Source organism: Entelurus aequoreus, linkage group LG10 (genome assembly GCF_033978785.1).
Source record: "Entelurus aequoreus isolate RoL-2023_Sb linkage group LG10, RoL_Eaeq_v1.1, whole genome shotgun sequence".
Taxonomy (NCBI): domain Eukaryota; kingdom Metazoa; phylum Chordata; class Actinopteri; order Syngnathiformes; family Syngnathidae; genus Entelurus; species Entelurus aequoreus.
This window is the reverse complement of record NC_084740.1, coordinates 43,677,238-43,699,757: the sequence shown is the minus strand read 5'-3', so window position 1 is coordinate 43,699,757 and position 22,520 is coordinate 43,677,238. Positions and strand designations below refer to the sequence as shown.

At 42.1% G+C, this 22,520-nt stretch overlaps 1 protein-coding gene and 1 non-coding gene across 4 annotated transcripts in view; both read left to right on the top strand.

Annotated features, from left to right (window-relative positions):
• Positions 1–22,520, top strand: part of hnrnpul1 (heterogeneous nuclear ribonucleoprotein U-like 1) — a 45,721-nt gene that overhangs the window by 6,869 nt on the left and 16,332 nt on the right. For 2 of the 3 annotated variants that reach the window (XM_062060914.1, XM_062060913.1), the window contains exons 3-11: positions 3,284–3,490; positions 3,634–3,823; positions 11,759–11,832; positions 12,875–13,014; positions 16,095–16,194; positions 16,275–16,387; positions 16,513–16,776; positions 18,794–18,916; positions 18,996–19,124. In XM_062060914.1, coding sequence (XP_061916898.1) covers positions 3,284–3,490; positions 3,634–3,823; positions 11,759–11,832; positions 12,875–13,014; positions 16,095–16,194; positions 16,275–16,387; positions 16,513–16,776; positions 18,794–18,916; positions 18,996–19,124 — 1,340 coding nt within the window. Of the gene's footprint in view, positions 1–3,283; positions 3,491–3,633; positions 3,824–5,937; positions 7,598–11,758; positions 11,833–12,874; positions 13,015–16,094; positions 16,195–16,274; positions 16,388–16,512; positions 16,777–18,793; positions 18,917–18,995; positions 19,125–22,520 lie in introns of those variants that run through there. The other variant, XM_062060916.1, reaches the window with a different exon arrangement.
• LOC133659471 (small nucleolar RNA SNORA76) lies at positions 11,585–11,697 on the top strand. Its single transcript, XR_009827698.1, has one exon. It is a non-coding gene; the product is annotated as a small nucleolar RNA SNORA76 (small nucleolar RNA).

Genomic DNA, 22,520 nt, shown 5'->3' with positions numbered 1-22,520 from the left:
CTTTTGATATTCATGTGAACCGCACTGTGGATACAACGGGAGCACGTACGGTGAATATTCGCACCACAGGGAATGAGAAGTCGTCCTACTGTGGTTCTAGCTTGCCATGCTAACGGCCAGAAACTTCCACCCACGGTGATATTCAAAAGGAAGACCTTGCCAAAAGAGAACTTTCCAGCCGGCGTCATCATAAAAGCTAACTCGAAGGGATGGATGGATGAAGAAAAGATGAGCGAGTGGTTGATAGACGTTTACGCGAAGACACCGGGTGACTTTTTTCACGCAGCGCCGTTCCTGTTGATCTACGACTGCATGCGCGTCCACATCACAGATGGTGTCAAAAAACAAGTGAAGCACACCGAAGAAGAATAATTCGAGGGATTTGTAGATGAGTAATAACTTCAGAAAGTGAGCTTTAAATGTTTATTTTGTGTGTTGTGTGACACTAACGTATGAGCAACGTTGAGTTATTGATGTTGCTATTGCTCTGCACTATTTTGAGTGTTACTATTTTTGTGATTGCACATTTGCACATTACATTTTGGGAGTGAACAGAGTTGTTAGAACGCTGGTTTGTAATATATTATTAAAGTTTGACTGACCTATCTGACTGTTTTGTTGACATTCCCTTTAGCGTAGCGTAGGTGCGGCTAATAGCACGGGGCGGCTAACAGGTAAACAAAGTTTTGAAATATGCCGTTCATTAAACGTGCGGCTAATAACACGGGGCGCCTTATGGTGCGGAAAATACGGTAATTCTTTCGTGGCGGGCCGCCACAAATAAATGAATGTGTGGGAAACACTGATTTGTTTTCAAAACGGTTACAAAAAATTGAGACCCCAAACATTTACTGTGGGACCCCATTTTTATGACTTGATGGGGTCCTAGCGCCAACACTATATATATGTAGTAACATTCATATTAACATGTAATATTTACCTAGTTTGCACATTTTATGCATACGGCGCAGTGTTCATTTTGACAGCAGTTTTAATTTAGTTTTAGTCGGTCTTTTGAATTTTTTTTTAGTCTATTAGTCATCTAAATTGATTTAGTTGTACAAATTACACCACATTTTTGTCAGCTAAAATGACAGTACATTTAGCGAACTAAAATATAAAGTATAAAAGGTCATGCCTCCTTTTAAGTTTATTTGAAAGCACGTTTATTTTACCTGCAAAGCATTTGTTCAACACAAAAGTAGCACAACCCATATTAAGGAAATATTTATGATTGTGTGTGTTGTGTAATGGAGTTACAATGCATGCTTTCATGGTAACTTTGTTTATGAACGCAGGAGAACCGGAAGCGGCAAATACTGTATTTTCCGCACTATAAGGCGCACCTTCAATGAATGGCCTATTTTAAAACGTTGTTCATATATAAGGCGCACCGCATTCTAAGGCGCATAGAATAGACGCTACAGTAGAGGCTGGGGTTACGTTATGCATCCCGTAGTTGCGAGACCTGTTGTGGCTCAATATTGGTCCATATATAAGGCGCACCGGATTATAAGGCGCACTGTCAGCTTTTGAGAAAATTTGAGGTTTTTAGGTGCGCCTTATAGTGCGGAAAATACAGTACACACAACTTTAACTTACAGTTGTGTGGATGTCATGATGACTCGCCTGCTGATGGCATCATTCAACGTCAAAAATCAAATGTGTCCTCTTCGCTTTCTCCCAGGTGTACACACATATTACAATGTAGAACACGTTAAATCCGCACAGTCTTGTTTTTGTCGCCGCCGGGGACGTTTTAGGAAATATGTCTGATTGGCTCTTCTTCGTAACTAACTGCCGGCCCCTTTTATGTGCACTGTTAAAGAGCAGTCACTGGATATATTCCCAACTTGGCCCAACCATCAACATGACAAAATGAAATATGATTGGGTTTCCTTTCTGTCAACATTTTCTTCTCGTTATTAGTTGTCAAAAATATCAATTATGTTTTGTTATCGTCTTAGTCAACGTGCATTTGTATTGATTCATTCTTAATTTCATGGAAGGATCCCCTAGTTCAGGGGTCGGCAACCTTTACCACTCAAAGAGCCATTTTGGCAAGTTTCACAAATTAAAGAAAATAATGGGAGCCACAAAAAAAATTTTTAAATTTAAAATGATAAACACCGCATACAAAGCTTAAATTGCTTTGTGCTATGTTAACCAGGGGTCTCAGTCACACGCACCGGCACGCACCTTAATATGGAAATTTGATGTTAGTGCGGCCCGCGACTTTTGAATGAATGGCGCTTGATAGCGTCATACTTGCCAACCCTCTCATTATTTCAGGGAGACTCCCGAATATCAGGGCGTGATGGCACTGCTTTTGGCGCCCTCTACAGCCTGCCCAAACAGTATGCCTGCTTGACCACATGTAGAATGCAGCTTCAGCTTGCTCACGAAAGTGACAGCAAGGCATACTAGTTCAACAGCCACACAGCTTACACTGACGGTAGCCGTATAAAACAACTTTAACACTGTTACGTTACAAATATGCGCCACACTTTGAACCCACACCAAAAAAGAATGACAAACACATTTCTGGAGAACATATGCACTGTAACACAACATAAACACAACACAACAAATACCTAGAATCCCATGCAGCCCTAACTCTTCCGCTCAACCGACGCACAGAGGGTGGGAGGGTTTATGTGTGGGGGGGGGTTTGGTGGTAGCGGGGGTGTATAATCTAGACCGGAAGAGTTAGGGCTGCATGGGATTCTGGGTATTGGTTGTGTTGTGTTTATGTTGTGTTACGGTGCGGATGTTCTCCAGAAATGTGTTTTTCATTGTTTTTTGGTGTGGGTTCACGGTGTGGCGCATATTTGTAACGTAACAGTGTTAAAGTTGTTTTATACGGCTACCGTCAGTGTAAGCTGTGTGGCCGATGACTAAGTATGCTTTGCTGTCTCTTACGTGTGCAGGTAAAAGCTACATACAACATGTGGCCGGGCTGGCACGCTGTTTGTAAATGCTATAGAGGACAATTACTGCGGTGCAATTAGCGCACGCCCTTAATTTAGTAATTAGAGTGAAAATAGGATTATATTTGCCCTGGGAGTTTTCTAGGAGAGGCACTGAGATCCATAAGTCTCCTGGGAAAATCGGGGGGTCGGCAAGTATGCAGCTGAGCCGCATCAGAGTGGTCAAAGAGCCGCATGCGGCTCCGGAGCCCCGGGTTGCCGACCCCTGCCCTAGTTCGTATTTGATTTATGTGCTGTAATGCCGAAGCAATCGCCAAATTCTGTACAATTTCTCTCTCTGTTGACATCTGCAGAGGACTACGGTGAAGACGGAGGCCCTGCGCTTCTAGAGGAAGACGAGGGCAGAGATTCAGGTGGTTACTACGAGGAAGAGGAGGCGGAACAGGAGGCTGAAGCCGAGCCTCACGAGAGTCAGGCGGCGTCCGACACTCCCAAACCCGTCGCAGCCGCAGAGGAAACCAGCAAACCTGAAGTGAAGCCGAGCGTGGACATCAAACAAGGTGACTGATGGTTAAATTCCAGACACGCCCTGCCGTGTTTTTGTGGAAAGATCTTTTAGTTTCCTGCTTGATCTTGCAGTCGTCAGTTAACTTATTAGTAGACACCGTCTGTCCACGCTCACTTTTGTTCTCCGTCATTGCAGAAATTAAAGAGGATATTAAAACGGAAGATGACCCGGAGGCCGCCGGGGACGCCGGGCGGGAGGGCCGCGGGACAGAACCGCAGCGTGGCGCCGAAGTGAAGGCGGAGTCTGACAGGGGACACTATGGCCGAAAGAGACCGCACGAGGAGAGCAGAGGCTACAACTACTATGAGCATCGCGAAGAGAAAAGGTACAGTAGAAGTCTATCTGTGGGTACTGCAATGTACCTGTGGCATTGGGTAATGAAAAAATATATACTGTACAGGCCAAAAGTTTGGACACACCTTCTCATTCAATGTGTTTTCTTTATTTTCATGACTATTTACATTGTAGATTGTCACATCAAAACTATAAATGAACACATGTAGAGTTATGTACTTAACAAAAAAAGGTGAAATAACTGCACACGTTTTATATTCTAGTTTCTTCAAAATAGCCACCCTTTGCCCTGATTACTTTTTGGCACACTCTTTGCATTCTCTCAATGAGCTTCAAGAGGTAGTCTCCTTCACAGGTGTCATAGTTTTGATGCCTTTCAGTGACAATATACAATGTAAATAGTCTTGAAAAGAAAGAAAACGCATTGAATGAGAAAGTGTATTCATGTTGTTTCCTGGGCTCCGTTGTTTTCAAGATAATTCACACTTCATTGTACATCTGGATTATAATTGTATTGATGCATAGATGCGTCATAGTGCACAACCAAGGCAACTGTTGCATGTCTAGATGCAGAGTTACATTGCCAACGACTGTACAGAGAGTTGGAACAACAAGCCACACACACCGTCCCATTATATATGCACATTTGTAGCCTCCAAAAATAAATGAAACATGGGTAAAGACTGACCTCTTATTAGAACAAGTGTCCGTTTAAAGCTGGGGTACCTAATTCTTGTGTCACCAGGCAGAATTCAAACTGCTGATAGTCCCTCCCAGTCTCCTCCTCTCTGGAAGTGCAGGAGAGATGTACGTGCACACGTGTTGACAGTCTAAAGTTGCATGGAAGGATCCCCTAGTTAGTATTTTGTTGCAGTAACACACGTGGCTAAATGGATCAGTAGATGACCTGTCTAGAAGGAAAACGGCCAATCACGCATCCAAAGTTAGTCCAAGACTGGCCCACAGTGCCCTCCATATTGAATACGCCAGACCAATATTTATTCAGGTTTTGGCTCTTCTTTTTTTGTTTTTTAGACGTACAGCGTCTTTCTTTTCTTTCTCTGATTTCTTTGTGTTTGTTTTTTTTAGCAGTATATGCTGTAACAAGCGCAGATATTGTGAACTTCCAGGTGGAAACAAGTTTCACACGCTTCGCTACATACCGCCTCAGCCAACAAGGAGGCTCCTTAATGGGCTCTGCTCACCCCTCTTTTCTCTAAATCCTGTGGTTGGATCTGGACGGGTTTAACCATCATAAAGACACATTACTTTGTCTTCCGGGGTTTTATTTACTAAAATACTTATAAGGCACAGACAGCACGCAAACGTACAACTTTTTTCAGAAATGATTACTGTTACGATATACTGCATAAGGCTAATATGATTTTAAAAAAGTGTTAAAGAATATAACTTAGGTACACCAGCTTTAAGTCGACGTACATAAGTTAAGTTAAAAAGTTAATGTACCAATGATTGTCACACACACACTAGGTGTGGCGAAATTTTTCTCTGCATTTGACCCATCACCCTTGATCACCCCGTGGTAGGTGAGGGGAGCAGTGGGCATGGTCAACATCTTTTGTAGACATCATTTGAGGACCAAAGTATTAATTTCTATTAAAAAATGTTAAAGAATATAACTTGGGTACCCCAGCTTTAAGTCGACATACAGAGTCAACCTCCTTTGTAGACATAATTTGAGAACCAAAGTGTTAATTTCTATAATGCCTGGTTCACACCAACGACGCTTGCCGCGCTTTAAAGCGGCGAGCAAAGCGCCGTCATTTTTGTCAATTTTTCCACGAATATCCCGATCTCCGAAGTAATGTTATGCTCTGATACGAATTAGTTGCCGCTTTGGGGGGACAAATTCTTTCCCGCTTTGTTACCGTTCCTCACGATTTGATGCCGCTTTGATACGCTTTAAATCACGCTTTGATACGTTTTATTACGCTTTATTGAACTTTATTACGCTTTGATGCGATTCTGACGCTTTAAATCAGGCTCTGACACGATTATCAAGCTCTGTTGTGCATTGTTACGCTCTGTTACGCATTGGAATTATAGAGGTCGCCGATGTCACTCCAGCGGTATATAAAGATGCAGCATATGCACAAAGTCATTGCATCTTTGGCTCCCGAACAGGATGGCAGAGCAACAAGATCAAGAAGTTCTAGGTGTACCAGAGCATGATCTATCCGAAGAAGACATGATGTTTGTCTCCCTTTTGTATAACTACATCTTAACCCTTGAGGCGGAGGAGAGGGAGGAAGAACAGCAAAGACAAGGGGAGGTTGACCGACGAGCAGGAGGGAGAACACCGTTTATCCGGAGCTGCTGGACCAGGCCATGGCTGACTGAAGAAAGAAGACAACATTATGGTCATTACACTACCCTCCTGGATACACAACTCAGATTAGAAGACCCTGCTGCCTTCAAAAACTTCACCAGATTGACCCCTGAGTTGTTCGATGAGATCCTGGAGAGAGTGGCACCAGTCATCCAGAAGCAGGAGACTAACTACAGGCCCCCGCTGTCAGCTGGCCTCAAGCTGGCAATCACCTTGAGACATCTGGCCACTGGAGACAGCTACAAGTCACTGGCATATGGATTCAGATGTGGTATGTCCACCATATCAGAGCTGATTCCAGAAGTGTGCACGGCCATTATAGAGGCATATAAAGATGAAGTCTTCAACCCACCTACAACCCCTGAGGCATGGAGAAACCTTGCCGACCAGTTTGAAAATAGGTGGAATGTCCCCCATGCAGTTGGTGCCTTGGATGGAAAGCACATAGCCATCAAGAAGCCAGCAAACACAGGCAGTCTCTACCACAACTACAAGGGTTTCTTCTCCATACCATTGCTGGCCCTTGTAGATGCAGAATACAAGTTCATCTGGATTGAGCTTGGAGGTAAAGGACACATGTCTGACTCCCAGATATTCACAGACTCTGAGCTCTTTGAATGCCTACAAGATGGGTCCATAGGGCTGCCACCACCATGCCCTCTCCCTGGGGAAACAGAGCCAGATATTCCATACTTCATCCTGGGCGATAATGCATTTGCCCTGAAGAGTTACATGATGAAGCCATACAGTAGAAGAGGGATGACAGATGAGCAGAGAATCTGCAACTACAGGATATCAAGGGGTAGAAGAGTGGTGGAGAATGCCTTTGGCATACTGGCCAACAGGTTCAGGTGCCTGCTGAGAACACTGAAACAGAAGGTAGAGATTGTCAGAAAGTTGGTGGAGACTGCTGTGGTGCTGCACAACCTGCTGAGGCAGAGGTTGGTGATGGCAGCAAATGAGGTGGACCACGAGGATGAAGAGGACAACTTCATACCAGGGGCCTGGAGACAGGGACCTCACTGGGAAGATGTTCCACAGCCACCTGCAAGGGGAAACCGCGCCACTGTGGATGCCAGACAGCAGAGAGAACATCTAAGAGAATACTTTGTCTCTCAAGTAGGTGCTGTTGAATGTCAGCAAAGAATGGCTGGTGTTGTACTTCCAGCTGCAGTTGAAGAGAGGACTGAGTCCGATGCTGATGATGAAAATGAAGTCTGAAGATGAAGACTAATGTGTCATGAACATTATGAACATTCATTTGTAATATTGACTTTGAAATGTGATATTGTTATGTAATTATGTGCAATTTGGAAGATGCTGTGATTATTATTTTGTGAATTTGATGAATAAATTGCGTGCGCACACATAATATAATAAAAAAGAGAAATATGACAAAAAAATAAGGAAATAAGAAAAAAATGTGAAAAACTCTGTATACTAAGTTTTCCCCACATTTTTTAGATGTATCTATTTATTTGATTTCTCTTTTTGTTTTATTATATACAAGATAAAACACAATGTAATAAAAAAGAGAAATATGATAAACAAATAAGTTAAAAAAAAAAGTGAAAAGCTCAGTATACTGTTTTCCACACATTTTTTATATTCATTTATTTTTTCAATTTCTCTTTTTTTTCCGTTATGTTTTATATCTTCATTTCTTTTATTTCTTTGTCATCTTAATAAATATCTATCTTTCATTTCTTATGCTAGTTGACAATAATAAAAGGCATTTCTTTTAAACGTAACATATTCTCTTTATTATTAAGGAATATGTTATCAACATGTACAGCAAGCAACAAACTTGACCAAACAAAAAAGCACAAATAGTATCACTGTTCACCAATCAGGTTACATAATGTGGGGTTCATATGACAAAGGGTACATTATGTTGTATGAGATGATACAAGAGAGTGGATCAACATTGTCCACAAAGTAGAAAGTTAAGAACCATTTTTGTTTACATTTTCATACAGAAAAATTAGACAGTAATGTCAAACTGTAACATCAAACAGCAAACTAACAGAAGTACAGAAACAATGATCATCGTGTAAAAAAGGCAATGATGCAAAAGAGAATGGATTTGTAATCCTGTGTTGGTTTTACATAAAGTTTCAATGTCACTAGTCAATATCAAAGTCACTTCCTATTTGTAGTTGTAGGATCATCTCCAGGTGGAGGTGGCTGATTTTCAACACGCTTCACAGGAGATGATGGCACTGTGTTTATCCCTGCAGTGGTCATGGCGGGGTGTTGACAAAGTCACTGAGGTTCAGGTCGCTGCTCTTGTCTGCTTGGGGTGTGCTACTGGCCCCCGTGTCCAGGTCAAGGATGGTGGGGGAGGTTATGGGTGATGTTATTGCTGTCTGTGAAGTGGATGGCTGTGGGTACAGGGCAGGGTACTGGCTGTGCATATACCGTGGGTATTGGGAGCCCCAGACACTAGTGGACTGTTGACCTGGCATCGGCTGGGTTGACCACTGTGATGGTGGAGGCTGCCACTGGGGACTCTGGGACACCATTCTGGGGGGTACTGCCTGCTGGTGGAGCTTGGTAGGTACTGAAGTGGTGGCTGCATTGGCTGGATTGGGGCGACCTGTTGCTGCTGCTGCATCTCCTGGCGCTCTTCAGCCTGCCTCTGTCCCTCGTGCAAGACTGACATCAGCTTCATCTTTGTGGCCCTCTTGATGTCCCCAGGAACCTGTGCCAGACCCTCATCTATATGTCTGGCAAAGGTGGAGGGACCACCTCTCTTGCCAGACATGAAGTCCAGGAGAGTTCGCTTGAGGTCGACACTCTGTGGAGACTCTCCCAGACTCAACGGTCAACTGAGTCTGACCCAGAGTCAGACTGGATGCTGATGGGTGTTGGTCGGGGTAGTGCTGGCCCAGTAGCTGTGGCTGCTGCTGGTGTTGCGCTCCCACCACGGATGCTCACCACGTTCCGACGTTCCACACTTTCGATGTGGTCTTTCAGGAAGAACTGCTCCCACACCCACTTGTCCGTGGCAGACAAGTCCTCTTCTCTTTCCGCACCGTCGCCGGACTTGCCCAGAATCCTCTTGAGCCGGCTCATCTGGGTCCGGTTCGACCCATCTCAGCAGACTTGTCCTCCCATAGCTTGTCTTTGGTGTGTGTGTCCTTGTACTCAGTCATTCGCTTGGCATACAAGGCGGGATGAGCTTTCAGCCAGTCAATGACCTCTTCTTTCTGTGGATCGGTCAGTGTGGTGTAATAATACGGTTTGTTGTTACGTTTCTTGCGGGCAGGTGCGATGGTTGGCATCTCAGGCTCTGTCTCTGGCGTTGGTGTTGGAGACTTCGCCGGTGGTGTTGGAGACCTGTCCTCAACTGTGCCTGTCCCTCTCTGGTTCCTCTTTGCTGCACCTCTACCTTTCTTGGGTCCCATTGTCAGGTTCAGGATACTGCAGGATACTTGGATGTTTCTTCTTCAGAGTCAAGGCAATGAATGATACTCCAGTGGCAGCCCTCTTGCTTTTATAGGAGCGCGCGAAAGAGCGTGAGAAAGCGAGACGTGCGAGCGTGAGATACGTGAGAGCGTATCAAAGCGTGAGAAAGCGTCACCAAGCGTGTCAATCCTTCATCAAAGCGGCGAGGTTCGCGCCAAAGCGTGTCAATCCTTCATCAAAGCGGCATCAAAGCGTATCAAATCGGCGACATTCGCGGCAAAGCGTCATCAAAGCGTATCAAAGCGCCTCAGATCTTGATGAAAGCGTAGCACATCTTGTCACAGGTTCGCAGCGAATCGTGGCGGAGCGTGTGGCGGAGCGTGTCACGTCGTGTCGTCTGGTGGTGTCGTCTGGTGGCATGCGGTGGCGACTGGGGTCCGCGCTTTGGACCAAGATCTGTTAAGCTTTCCTACGCTTTGAGTCAAGCTTTGCTGAGCTTTGTCACGCTTTGATACGCTCTCGGCGCTTTATTCCATTCTTGACAGAGCGCCGAATTTTTTTAAACCGTTTAAAAAATTTTGGCGATCTTGCCACATGTCCCGCTTCACTACAAGCTTTCCCACGATCCATTACGACCCTCACGCTTTGTTACGCTTTAACGCCGCTTTGCATGCCGCTTTGCATGCCGCTTTAAAGCGCCGTTGGTGTGAACCTAGCATAAGTTAAAAAGTTAATGTACCAATGATTGTCTCACACACACTAGGTGTGGCGAAATTTTTCTCTGCATTTGACCCATCACCCTTGATCACCCCCTGGGAGGTGAGGGGAGCAGTGGGCATGGTCAACCTCCTTTGTAGACATAATTTGAGAACCAAAGTGTTAATTTCTATTAAAAAATGTTAAAGAATATAACTTGGGTACCCCAGCTTTAAGTCGACATACATAGTCAACCTTCTTTGTAGACATAATTTGAGAACCAAAGTGTTAATTTCTATTAAAAAATGTTAAAGAATATAACTTGGGTACCCCAGCTTTAAGTCGACATACATAGTCAACCTTCTTTGTAGACATAATTTGAGAACCAAAGTGTTAATTTCTATTAAAAAATGTTAAAGAATATAACTTGGGTACCCCAGCTTTAAGTCGACATACATAGTCAACCTTCTTTGTAGACATAATTTGAGAACCAAAGTGTTAATTTCTATAAAATAAAATGTCAGTTCTTCAATAATCGTGTGACCCCAGGTTACATGCTTTATCAGTAATGTTGCTGATCAATTTTAATGTATTATTTATTGAGTTTAATATAAATTTTCAGTATCAACATTTTTAAGTCAGTCAAATAATGGTTTTCGTTTTATGATTGCATTTTTATTTTATGGCATATTTATGCATTTTCACTAAAATGTTAGTTTTTTGTCGTAATATGATTTAAAATGTGTTTTCTGGTAATATGTTGTAATAAGGACACACTGTTATGCTGGGGTGTACTTATAACAATTTTATAGACAATTGATGCTATTTATAGTTGCGGTGCAAAATGTGCACAATGCTACTTCCTGTTCAGTGCAAAATAAGTTTCAGAATAAAGTCATGGCAGTGTTATTAAGAATATACACCAATTCCGGAAAAGCATGCCAACAAGTTGCAGTAGGTTAAATCAAAATCTTTTGTGCGCACAATGGTTAGGGGCAGCATGGCTCAAGCCATAGAGTAGTTATCTACCAACCTGAAGGTTGCTGCTTCCTTCGTCAGTCTCTCTGTGACCATTTTGAAGTATCCTTGGGCAAGGCACAGTTGCTCCTGATGCTGTTGTCAGTAGGTGAGTGCGGTAATGACTTCCTTGAAGATAGAAACGCGGTATACAAGTGAACTCCATTTTCAAAACAGGTTCCATTGTGTTTATCGTCATGCATACAGTTGTTTACATATTGTCTGATGGCACATTTCTTTTAAAAAAGTCCTGTTGATGTGTAACAATTGTCATGAAGTGGACTCACGTCAATTCACAGCAATGATATTCAAAGTTGGGCACTGTCTTTGAACTTGTTGGGTCTGACCCGTGACCTCCTGGGCCAAACTACAGTGCTAAAGAGAGAGGGCTTGTTCATAACAGGTCGCTCTTGTCAAAGCAAGCCATAGCCCCATTCCACACCAGCCTGTCCTAAAACTGCACCCGGATTGACTTCTCTGTGTGCTTTTTAGATCCCGCACACCACAGCCACCCGCAGAAGACGAGGAAGAGAACATTGATGACACTCTGGTCACTATCGATACTTGTAAGTGTGACCACAACCCTACAAATGTCTTATACCATTCGCAGCTCAAGTTTTCTTGGCCCGCAGTAAATTGTTGAAATAAAATCAAACAAAACAAGTAACATTGCAAGAAAAAACAGCAAAAAGACTTAATATAGTGAGGAAAAAGCTAAAATTGTGATACTAATAACTAGGTGGATATGATATCGATATCGATCCCATGCAAGCAAAATAGCAAATATTCTATTGGCACAAACTAGACATATGTAATTAGTGTCCTTAATTGACAAGAGCAAAGCACACACGCTAGATATAGTGTCCTTAATTGAACAACATTACAGTCTAAAATAAGACACTTGTCAGTATTAACAAGTATGGAATAATATTAAATACAAATTCAAAGTCAGCAACGTATTAAAATTGTATCCAGTAACAAAGGTGTCCGCATAACAAGAAGTGGACTTGAAGTGGTTGTGGCATGGATGATTGTTTGGCGCCCAATAAAAGACTTGATGGAGGATTCTTCAAAAGCAAGGCTTCAGTCAGCAGATGTTAAAGCAGCGTTTACTAGGCCATGAGCTTAATGGGTTATTGTGACCACTAGGTGTTGCCAAAACAAACAACTATCACTCCACTTTAACTTGAAGACAGCATAAGTGTACTCCAGACGGTTGATATTAAATAGGTACGTGTTTTTCATACTGGCCATTGTTCTGTTTGATTCATTTCACATGATCAAACCTTTTCTAACATGCCACACTGCTAAATAATACAAGTATGTACCATTTGTACTGATATCGAATCAGATTAATCGTGGTCAAGAGTCTAATATTTGTATTGTAATAGAATAATAATGTCACCTGTAGTATAAAGCTGACAGTCATATCTTTAAATATATATAATTTCTGTTTTTAGCATTTTTCTTACAGAAAAAAATATCAAAATGGCCCTCGCATGCTTTGACTTTTCAGTATGCGGCCCTTTGTAGAAAAGGTTTGGACACCCCTGTTCTATATAGTGAAACTGTCGTGTTCCTCAACAAACTGCCCGGCTTTGCTTTCAGACAACTGCGACCTGCACTTCAAAGTGTCACGGGACCGCTACAGCGGCTATCCGCTCACCATCGAAGGCTTCGCTTACCTGTGGGCGGGGGCACGAGCCACTCACGGGGTCGCCGCTGGTCGCGTGTGCTATGAGATGAAGGTAAGTCATTTGACTTTTCATACAGCAAATGCTAGCCAGGTGTTTTCTAAAAAGCTAATAACTCCATCACCAATCATGACGTCCGTCCACCACTCAGCAATTTACCTCTTCTTTGTCGTGAATGAACAATGTCACTTACAGAGAGATTGGCAGTGTACTCCATCCGTCACCTTTGGGCAGACTGCCCTTTGAACCTGTTGTTTGGGAGGAAGTAGGGATGGGCGATATGGCAAAAAAAAATATTATTATGAATTAATTTTTTCATATCATCTGATCTAGATTAATATCAGGATTAAAATAAAAAATTATTAAAACGGAATGTCCCGTGCAGGATTGTAGTGAGTACCACGTTTACTACCGCAGTATCTTGTAACAGACATGTCCACCATGTTTGATAGATGTAATATATGCTAACAACTGCCATTTTGTTCATATATAAACAGTACAGGTAACCCACGCTACGGTTTAGAGCAGGGATGTCAAACATGCGGCCTGGATCAGACCCATAGACAGGTTTAATACGGCCCGCGAGATGAGTTTGCCAACCTACTCAGTGGCCTAGTGCAGTGTTTTTCAACCACTGTGCCGCAGCACACTTGTGTACTGTGAGATATTGTTTGGTGTGCCGTGGGACATTATGTAATTTCACCTAATTGGGTTAAAATAATTTCTGCAAACCAGTAATTATAATCCGCAAATAATGTGCCGTTGTTGAGTGTCTGTGCCGTCTAGAGCTTGGCATATCAGTAGGTGGCAGCAGGTAGCTAATTGCTTTGTAGATGTCAGGAACATGGTTTGTCGTGATCACAATATGCGGGAGGCAGTGTGCAGGTAAAAAGGTATCTAATGCTTAAACCAAAAATAAACTAAAGGCAAGTGCCGCTAAGAAAAGACATTGAAGCTTAGGGATGGCTATGCAAAACGAAAGTAAAACTAAACTGGCTGCAAAGTAAACAAAAACAGAATGCTGGACGACAGCAAAGACTTACAACGTGTAGAGCAGCAGACGGCGTCCACAAAGTACATCTGTACATGACATGACAATCAACAACAAAATAGGAACGCAAGACAAGAACTAAAACACTACACACAGGAAAACACCAAAAACCTCAATAAGTCACGGCGTGATGTGACAGGTGGTGACAGTACACCTACTTTGAGACAAGAGCTATAGTGATGCATGCTTGGTTATGGTTTTAATTCATATCCAACAATTGCAAGAACGTCTTTTTACTGTCAATATTGGCTGCTGAGTTTCATTTTTTTATATTTTCTGCTGGTGGGGTGCCTCAGAATGTTTTCAATGAAAACAATGTGCCTGGGCTCAGAAAAGGTTAAAAAACCCTGGCCTAGTGGTTAGAGTGTCCGCCCTTAGATGGGTCGGTTGTGAGTTCAAACCCCGGCCGAGTCATACCAAAGACTATAAAAATGGGACCCATTACCTCCCTGCTTGGCGCTCAGCATCAAGGGTTGGAATTGGGGGTTAAATCACCCAAAATGATTCCCAGGCGTGGCCACCGCTGATGCCCACTGCTCTCCTCACCTCACATGTGGGCTCTGTACCGAGGATGTCGTTGTGGCTTGTGCAGCCCTTTGAGACACTTGTGATTCAGGGCTATACAAATAAACATTGATTGATTGATTGATTGAATGATTGATGGGGTGAACAAGGGGATGGGTCAAATGCAGAGGACAAATTTCACCACACCTAGTGTGTGTGTGTGTGTGTGTGTGTGTGTGTGTGTGTGTGTGTGTGTGTGTGTGTGTGTGTGTGTGTGTGTGTGTGTGTGTGTGTGTGTGTGTGTGTGTGTGTGTGTGTGTGTGTGTGTGTGTGTGTGTGTGTGTGTGTGTGTGTGTGTGTGTGTGTGTGTGTGTGTGACAATCATTGGTACTTTAACTTAACTTCAAGTGTAAAATTGAGCTGCATTTTTAAATGAAAGAAACTGCTGTTCTGAATGTGTCCACTGGATGTCGCTATAACAATTCTGTTAGGCAAGCAAATAGTTTATAACGGGGCGAGCAAGTATACCAAGCAAGAAGTACACAGTAAAGCACAGGTGTCAAACTCAAGGCAGGGGGCCAGATGTGGCCCGCCACTTCATGTTATTTGGCCCTCGAAAGCCTGGAAATAATATGTATCAATAATGTACTGTAACTTTTCTCACTAAATGTATTCTTTCTTTCTATTTTGGGAAAGAGAGAAAATATATATGTAATCGCAAATTATGTTAACTCAAACCAAATGAAGAAAAATACAATATGGAAATAATTAATATATACATATATAGAACTAAAATGTAAATATATATATATATTTCTTTACTGTAAATGCTGCTACGTTTCCTTTAACTCTGACTCATTTTTTAGTCCATTCGGCAGTCCGGTGGGACGCATGGGCAGAATGGGCAATTGCAAATGCTCTATTTGCATGGGCATAAACAACGGCTCACAACTGAGAATCGGTTCTCGTCGATCCGTTCAAAAGACTCGATTTGTTCACGAATGTCACATCTCTGCTGTGGTTGTATTTAGAAGATGCCCTGAGGGATAAATAGTGGTGGTCTGCAATCACACATTTCTAAAGTTTTCTTGACACGTGTTTATACTAGTTCTGTCAAACGATAATTTTTTTTAAATCACACTTTTTGAAGTGATTTATTGTGATTAATCGCAATAAATTATGTACATCATAAAAATAACTTTAAAAGGGACCTCAATATTTTGACACAAATGCAATTTTATTGTCAGAATATCTTGCAAAAACATTTTTTTATGTTTTACTCGACTGCACAACATTTGTTCAAAACTTGATAACAGTATAATCTTCAATCCTGTTAGGGTGTATTTTGAAGCACACCAGTCAGTCTGATGTATGCATTGATCTTAATACTGACTATAATACCCTTCAAGTAACCATCCACAGTTAATATAATGGAGCATGTGCAGTCAACGTTATTAATCTGTGGTTCAACGTGATTCATGTAATATTTTTGTGTGATTAATCGAATGTGTTAGCCTATTTTATACTGTTCCCGCATGTGACACCCACAGTCCTTGATAAATAAAATTTTCTCCTTCAGATCAATGAGGAAATTCCCGTGAAGCACCTGCCCAGCTCCGAACCAGACCCCCACGTCGTCCGTATCGGGTGGTCCCTTAACCACAGCAGCACACAACTCGGTAGGAGCAAGTAACCAAAACTAAAAAAAAACTCTAATGTGGCCTCTGTCCCTTAAAACTATCTTCTTCATTCTTGTTAGGAGAGGAGCCCTTTTCTTATGGATATGGAGGAACGGGGAAAAAATCATCTGACTGTAAATTTGCCGACTTTGGGGAAAAATTTGGTGAAAACGACGTCATCGGATGTTACATCGTGAGTAACAGCGACACTTTTAATTGGAATGGAATTGCACAAGGAGATTAAGACCAAAAGAGATCTGCTTAGATTATGCATGTGTTGTCCAAATGTGAAGCTAACGGCCATTTTGATGATGCCAGGACTTTGAGGAAGGCGATGAGGTGGAGATGTCGTACTCCAAGAACGGAGTCCCACTGGGTGTGGCCTTCAAGGTGACCAAGGAGGACCTGGCGGGCCGCGCACTCTTCCCTCACGTGCTGGTGAAGAACTGCCACGTGGAGTTCAACTTTGGACAGAAGGAGTCTTACTTCCCCCCGCCAGAGGGCTTCACGTACATCCACAATGTGGCCCTGGAGGACAAGGTCCGAGGCACCAAGGGACCCGCCAACAAGAACGAATGCGAGGTAAAGAAGTGCCTTCTCCCCGGCACCTGGGAGTTGATTTACTCAACTACAGTTTCCACCGCAGCCCAGTCTCTGTAGATGAGCTGGCGCTAGAGTACGTTTTGGCCAACTTGTCTGTAATTTTGCTATCATGGAAATGTTTTATTTTATTTTCAATACTGATCGTCACGCGATGCATCAAATAATCGACATATCGACACACCCCTATTGCTTAGCATACCTTGACCCACGTTTGCTCATTGTGGTGTTTAAATAAATGAACATTTGACAAATATCAAAGAGGGTTACAATATAAATTATGTAAATTTGGCGGACAATACGGTTTTTGGTCATACCAGTTATGTCTGTAAATTATGACGCAAACAAATGCGTCCTCAACGCAATGTAGCATTCAGGCTAGCGGCTAACTTCCCTCCAAAGTGCAAAGCCACTACTGAGTCAGCAGTCCTTGCCTCCATGGCGGCAAAGAAACTACACTATATTGCCAAAAGTATTTGGCAAACCATCCAAATAATGAGAATCAGGTGTCCTAATCACTTGGCCCGACCACAGGTGTATAAAATCAAGCACTTAGGCATAAAGACTGTTTCTACAAACATTTGTGAATGGGCCGCTCTCAGTGATTTCCAGCGTGTAACTGTCATAGGATGCCACCTGTGCAACAAATCCAGTCGTGAAATTTCCTCACTCCTAAATATTCTAAAGTCTTTATTATAAATAACTGAAAACATGTTTATATTCTAGTTTCTTCGAAATAGCCATCCTTTGCTCTGATTACTGCTTTGCACACTCTTTGCATTCTCTCGATGAGCTTCAAGCACACCTGTGAAGTGAAAACCATTACAGGTGACTCAGTGTTTCCCATAAACTGCCAAGATACCCGTGGCGGTGGGAGCGTGGCTATGGGCGTGGTCACCATGACATCATCGGGTAATTTGCATAATTTACTACAATGATATGATTTTCTCTAAAAAGGCTCAAAAAATGTATACTTACTAATTAATAATAACAGTTTTGTTTTAAACGTCCATCCATCCATTTTACAATATAATTACAACACTTTATGTACATATTTATATACAGATTTGAACAATAAGTTATTCACTGAAATATATTTATTAATTGTGGTTCTTACAAAAAATATATCTTATAAAATATAAAAGCTAAAATGTCTCTTAAAGCTCTGCCCTTTTAATTAGTGCATACTAAATAATTTAACTTTAGCCTACTACTACAACCATATTATTTACCAGCAACATAAAGTGAAACAGAGGCAGAAGTGTCCTGCCACAGTCAGTAACAAATAAACAGAAAGCAGTAGTGGTCAAATACAAATAAGGCAACAAGAGAAGTATCCTACACTTCTCTTTTGTAAAGTAAATCTGAACAGCCGATATGGGCATCTACATCAACTATATGATTTGCCTGAGAAGCTGGACACGACAAAAAAATATTTTATTTATTTTTTTAATTTTTGGCGGACGTAATTCTTTCGTGGCGGGCCGCCACAAATAAATGAATGTGTGGGAAACACTGAGGTGACTACCTTTCGAAGCTCATCGAGAGAATGCCAAGAGTGTGCGAAAAAGTAATCAGAGCAAAGGGTGGCTATTTTGAAGAAACTAGAATATAAAACATGTGTGCAGTTATTTCACCTTTTTTTGTTAAGTACATAACTCCACATGTGTTCATTCATAGTTGTGATGCCTTCAGTGACAATCTACAATTTAAACAGTCATGAAAATAAAGAAAACGCATAGAATGAGGTGTGTCCAAACTTTTGGCCTGTATTGTACATAACAAATAGTTTTTGCAGAAGACTGCAATATACATAGCAATATAGATTTTAGGCCATCCCTAATATGAAAGTGGTCCCACACAGCCTTCAATCGTTTTAAATGTGGCCCCTGTGGAAAAGGTTGAGAAACCCCTGGTCTGAATGGAAGAAACCCCTTTTAAGTAGTTGAGTCAATGTTGTGTGTAGAACATCAGGATCAAGCTGTGTGTGTTGTCTCAGATCCTGGTGATGGTGGGCCTGCCCGCCTGTGGAAAGACCACCTGGGCTGTAAAGCACGCAGAGACCAACCCTGAAAAGAAGTACAACATCCTGGGCACCAACGCCATCATGGACAAGATGAAGGTAGGTGCCACACACCAAACAGGGTGGGGGGAAAAACCCCGCTTGTTATTGTTTGCTCACAAGAGGGTCTGTCCCGCAGCTGATGGGTCTGCGGCGCCAAAGGAACTACGCGGGTCGCTGGGACGTTCTGATCCAACAGGCCACTCAGTGCCTGAACCGGCTGATCGAGATCGCCGCACGCAAGAGACGCAACTACATCCTGGACCAGGTAGCGTACCGGCGTCCTCGCACACTCGGACACACTCAGCACCGTCAGTCAATGATCACTCTCTCTAATGGACTATCTATTTATCTTTCAGGGGGGCTCTGTGTATTGTAGAAGTAGTAGAAGAAGCATTGATCACCCTCTTGTCACTTTGCTCTGTCTTGTATTGTAATCGATGAAAGTGACAGAACATTTAATCCATGTTGTCATCCCTCGCTATACTCGCACTTGCTATCTCTTGTCATAATACACTACTGTTTGTCTTGTGAACTGCGACAATGTACAAGTAGACCGTGACTATGTAAAGATGTTGAGAAACAAGTAAGCTCTGACTCTGGTGAGTAAGAAAAACACCTTCTGTTGCTAAATCCTAAGAGAGAGCTTTTTTCCTTTAAAAGCTATTTTTTTTACATAAGTGAGATACATGGAACTTTTGAGTGTGTATTTTTATGAATTGACCCCCAAGGTAAGTAGCGTCTAACCACCTTGAGCTTTTCAGGGCTTTGGCGATGGCCAAGGTGGCAAAAAGGTAGGTGAGTCTTGACAGGGGCGTTGCCATGGATACGTGAGTATTCACAGGTGAGTTGTATCTGTGTTGTTGTGTCAAGTGGGACGAGAGCACTTTCGAAAACCAGGTAAGTTCAGGTAAGTATCGGGGGAGGGGCCCCATTTTGTTGATTTAGTAGGCAGATAATAACATAAATTAGCATCCCGACTTTACTGTCTAATCAGTTTATCAAACTAATACGACTTCATCGCACTTTGCTACCACTAACTTTTTATCACGAATATTTCATGACGAGCGATCACGTGTGGGGTCAGTAGTAGGGCTGGGCACCGTGTCACCGTATAAGTGGTTTAAATCCGTTATTTTATGACCCATTGGCGATAAGGACCTGAAGAAAAATATAAATGTAAAACATTTTTAAAATGTAACCTTCCTTTGAGCTATCAAGACACACACTTAAACAATGTAAACACAATTCTAAAATCACAAAGTGCAAAAATAAGGAAAGTGTAAATAATGCCTAATTAAGTGTAGCAAAAACACTGCAAAGTGTGCAAATGTAAACCGAGAATCCCGAGAAGAACTGTTTTCAAGGTGGTGTGGTATTACCAATCTCAACGGTCTGACTACGGTCCGTATAAAATTAAAAAAAATCCACAGAAGTGCCATACTTCTGTGACTTTTCTTGTTTTATCCACATTTTATAATTGTTACTTTCTCTTGGCACTCCTTGCAAGGAATCAACCGCGAGACGACAAGATGGCGAAAGGTTAGCGAGCAACGCACGCTTTTGTTCATGCGACCAACCTTGCTTCGCAACTTCCTGCTATTTCCGAAGAAGACAATAAATATATTTATATCGAACGTTTTATCGAACCCATTTTTTATTGATATGGATTACGTGTATCGCGATATATATCGATATCGTTTTTTTCGCCCATCCCTAGTCTGTGGCTATTTCAGAATCTGGCCTTTGTCTTCACAGTCGTAGTAAATGGCGAGGAAAAGGTGACATGGAAAACACAAAGCAGCTCGTTGCTGAGAAGTTTAGCCGTTCTGTAAGAAACCTTTTCACAGTCATGTCCGCCAGTGCCTGATTGAACCTAGCTTGTTGTGTCCATCGCCTGTTTGCGTTGTTAGTCTCAGACCATGCTAAATATAATACATTTAATGACAGACTGGAACACCATTTTTTTTTTAGCATTTGCTGAGCGCGTCAACAACAATCTGCCAAAAGTGATGACACTGGAACCTCCATTTATGAACTTGATTAGTCCTTGAACTGGGTTGGGAAATCAAAGTTTCATATAGTAAAGCAAATGTTTCCATAAGAAACAATGTAAATATGAATAATGGGTTCCAGCCTTGAAAAAAGTCCATATTTTAGTGAAGGTTTGTACACTTTGAACACAATATGAAGTGCTATACAGTACTGTACATCAAACAAACATAACCAGGTGATGAATGAACGATATCTTTATTAACAAGCTAAATTGACGACAAGCTGCTGTCTGTATGCGCTGCTCTGCCAACACGCGCAAGTCCCTTTGGTGCCCTCACAAACGATCAAAAATCCTTAACTTTAACAACTTAATTGCTACAATAATAAACATTTGAAGTAAAATCCACTTACAGTGCATTAAGTTGATTCTGATTACCGTATTTTTCGGATTATAAGTCGCTCCGGCCGAAAATGCATAATAAAGAAGGACAAAAACATATAAGTCGCACTAGAGTATAAGTCGCATTTTTGGGGGAAATGTATTTGATAAAAGTAGACATTTGAAAGGCAATTTCAAATAAATAAAGAATAGTGAACAACAGGCTGAATAAGTGTACGTTATATGAGGCATAAATAACCAACTGAGAACGTGCCTGGTATGTTAACGTAACATATTATGGTAAGAGTCATTCAAATAACTATAACATATAGAACAGGCTATACGTTTACCAAACAATCTGTCACTCCTAATCGCTAAATCCCATGAAATCTTCTTCCTCTGTGTCGCTTCTAAACAACTCTGCCAACTCCAAAGGTAGACAATGCGCCGCTTCCTCTTCTATCGGTACGTCGCTTATGTCAGAGTCATCGTCAGTTGCAGTTCCAATTATTCCAGCCTCTCTGAATCCGGACAGGATGGTTTCGGTTGCTGATATACGCCTAGTCTCTTACGTGAATGAGATAAACAATATTATTTGATATTTTACGGTAATGTGTTAATAATTTCACACATAAATCGCTCCAGAGTATAAATCGTACCCCCGGCCAAACTATGAAAAAAACTGCGCCTTATAATCCGAAAAATACGGTAACATCTGCAAAGTCCTCTCTTTAGCTGCTCCTTATGAGGAGAGGAATTATCCAAGGGGGCGGGGTGGAGGGGCCATGTGTGTGTTTTCCGTTTTGGCATCTTTTTCCAGAAAAGTCTGTTGTCGTCACAAATAAAAACAAAAACTGTTTTCAATACGAGCAAGCACTAAATGGCTGCCAGCGTGACACAAAACAAATGCATGAAGCGTTTGTACACAGAAACATGCTACGTAAGCCAAAAAGTTGGCAAATAGAGGGGTTCGTAAATCGAGGTTCCACTGTATGAAAGTAACTGTAATTTATTTGTATGCCAGACCACTCGTTGGCGATGTCACCGTGTAAAAGTTGACGCACGTCGACCAAAATGAGCTCGTCCTAAACTTGGTACACGTTCATAATTTTGTTTTGTGTCCACCATACGTCCAGTAAATGTAGAAGCGTTGCGCAACATGCACAGAGGTCCTCTGTTTTCATCATTTTCATTTAAAACATTAACACTGTGGTGTGATTGTACACTGAAGGGATGCATACATTTGTACCGTACGTGCTTTTGCAGATTAACTCATTCGCTTCCTACAAA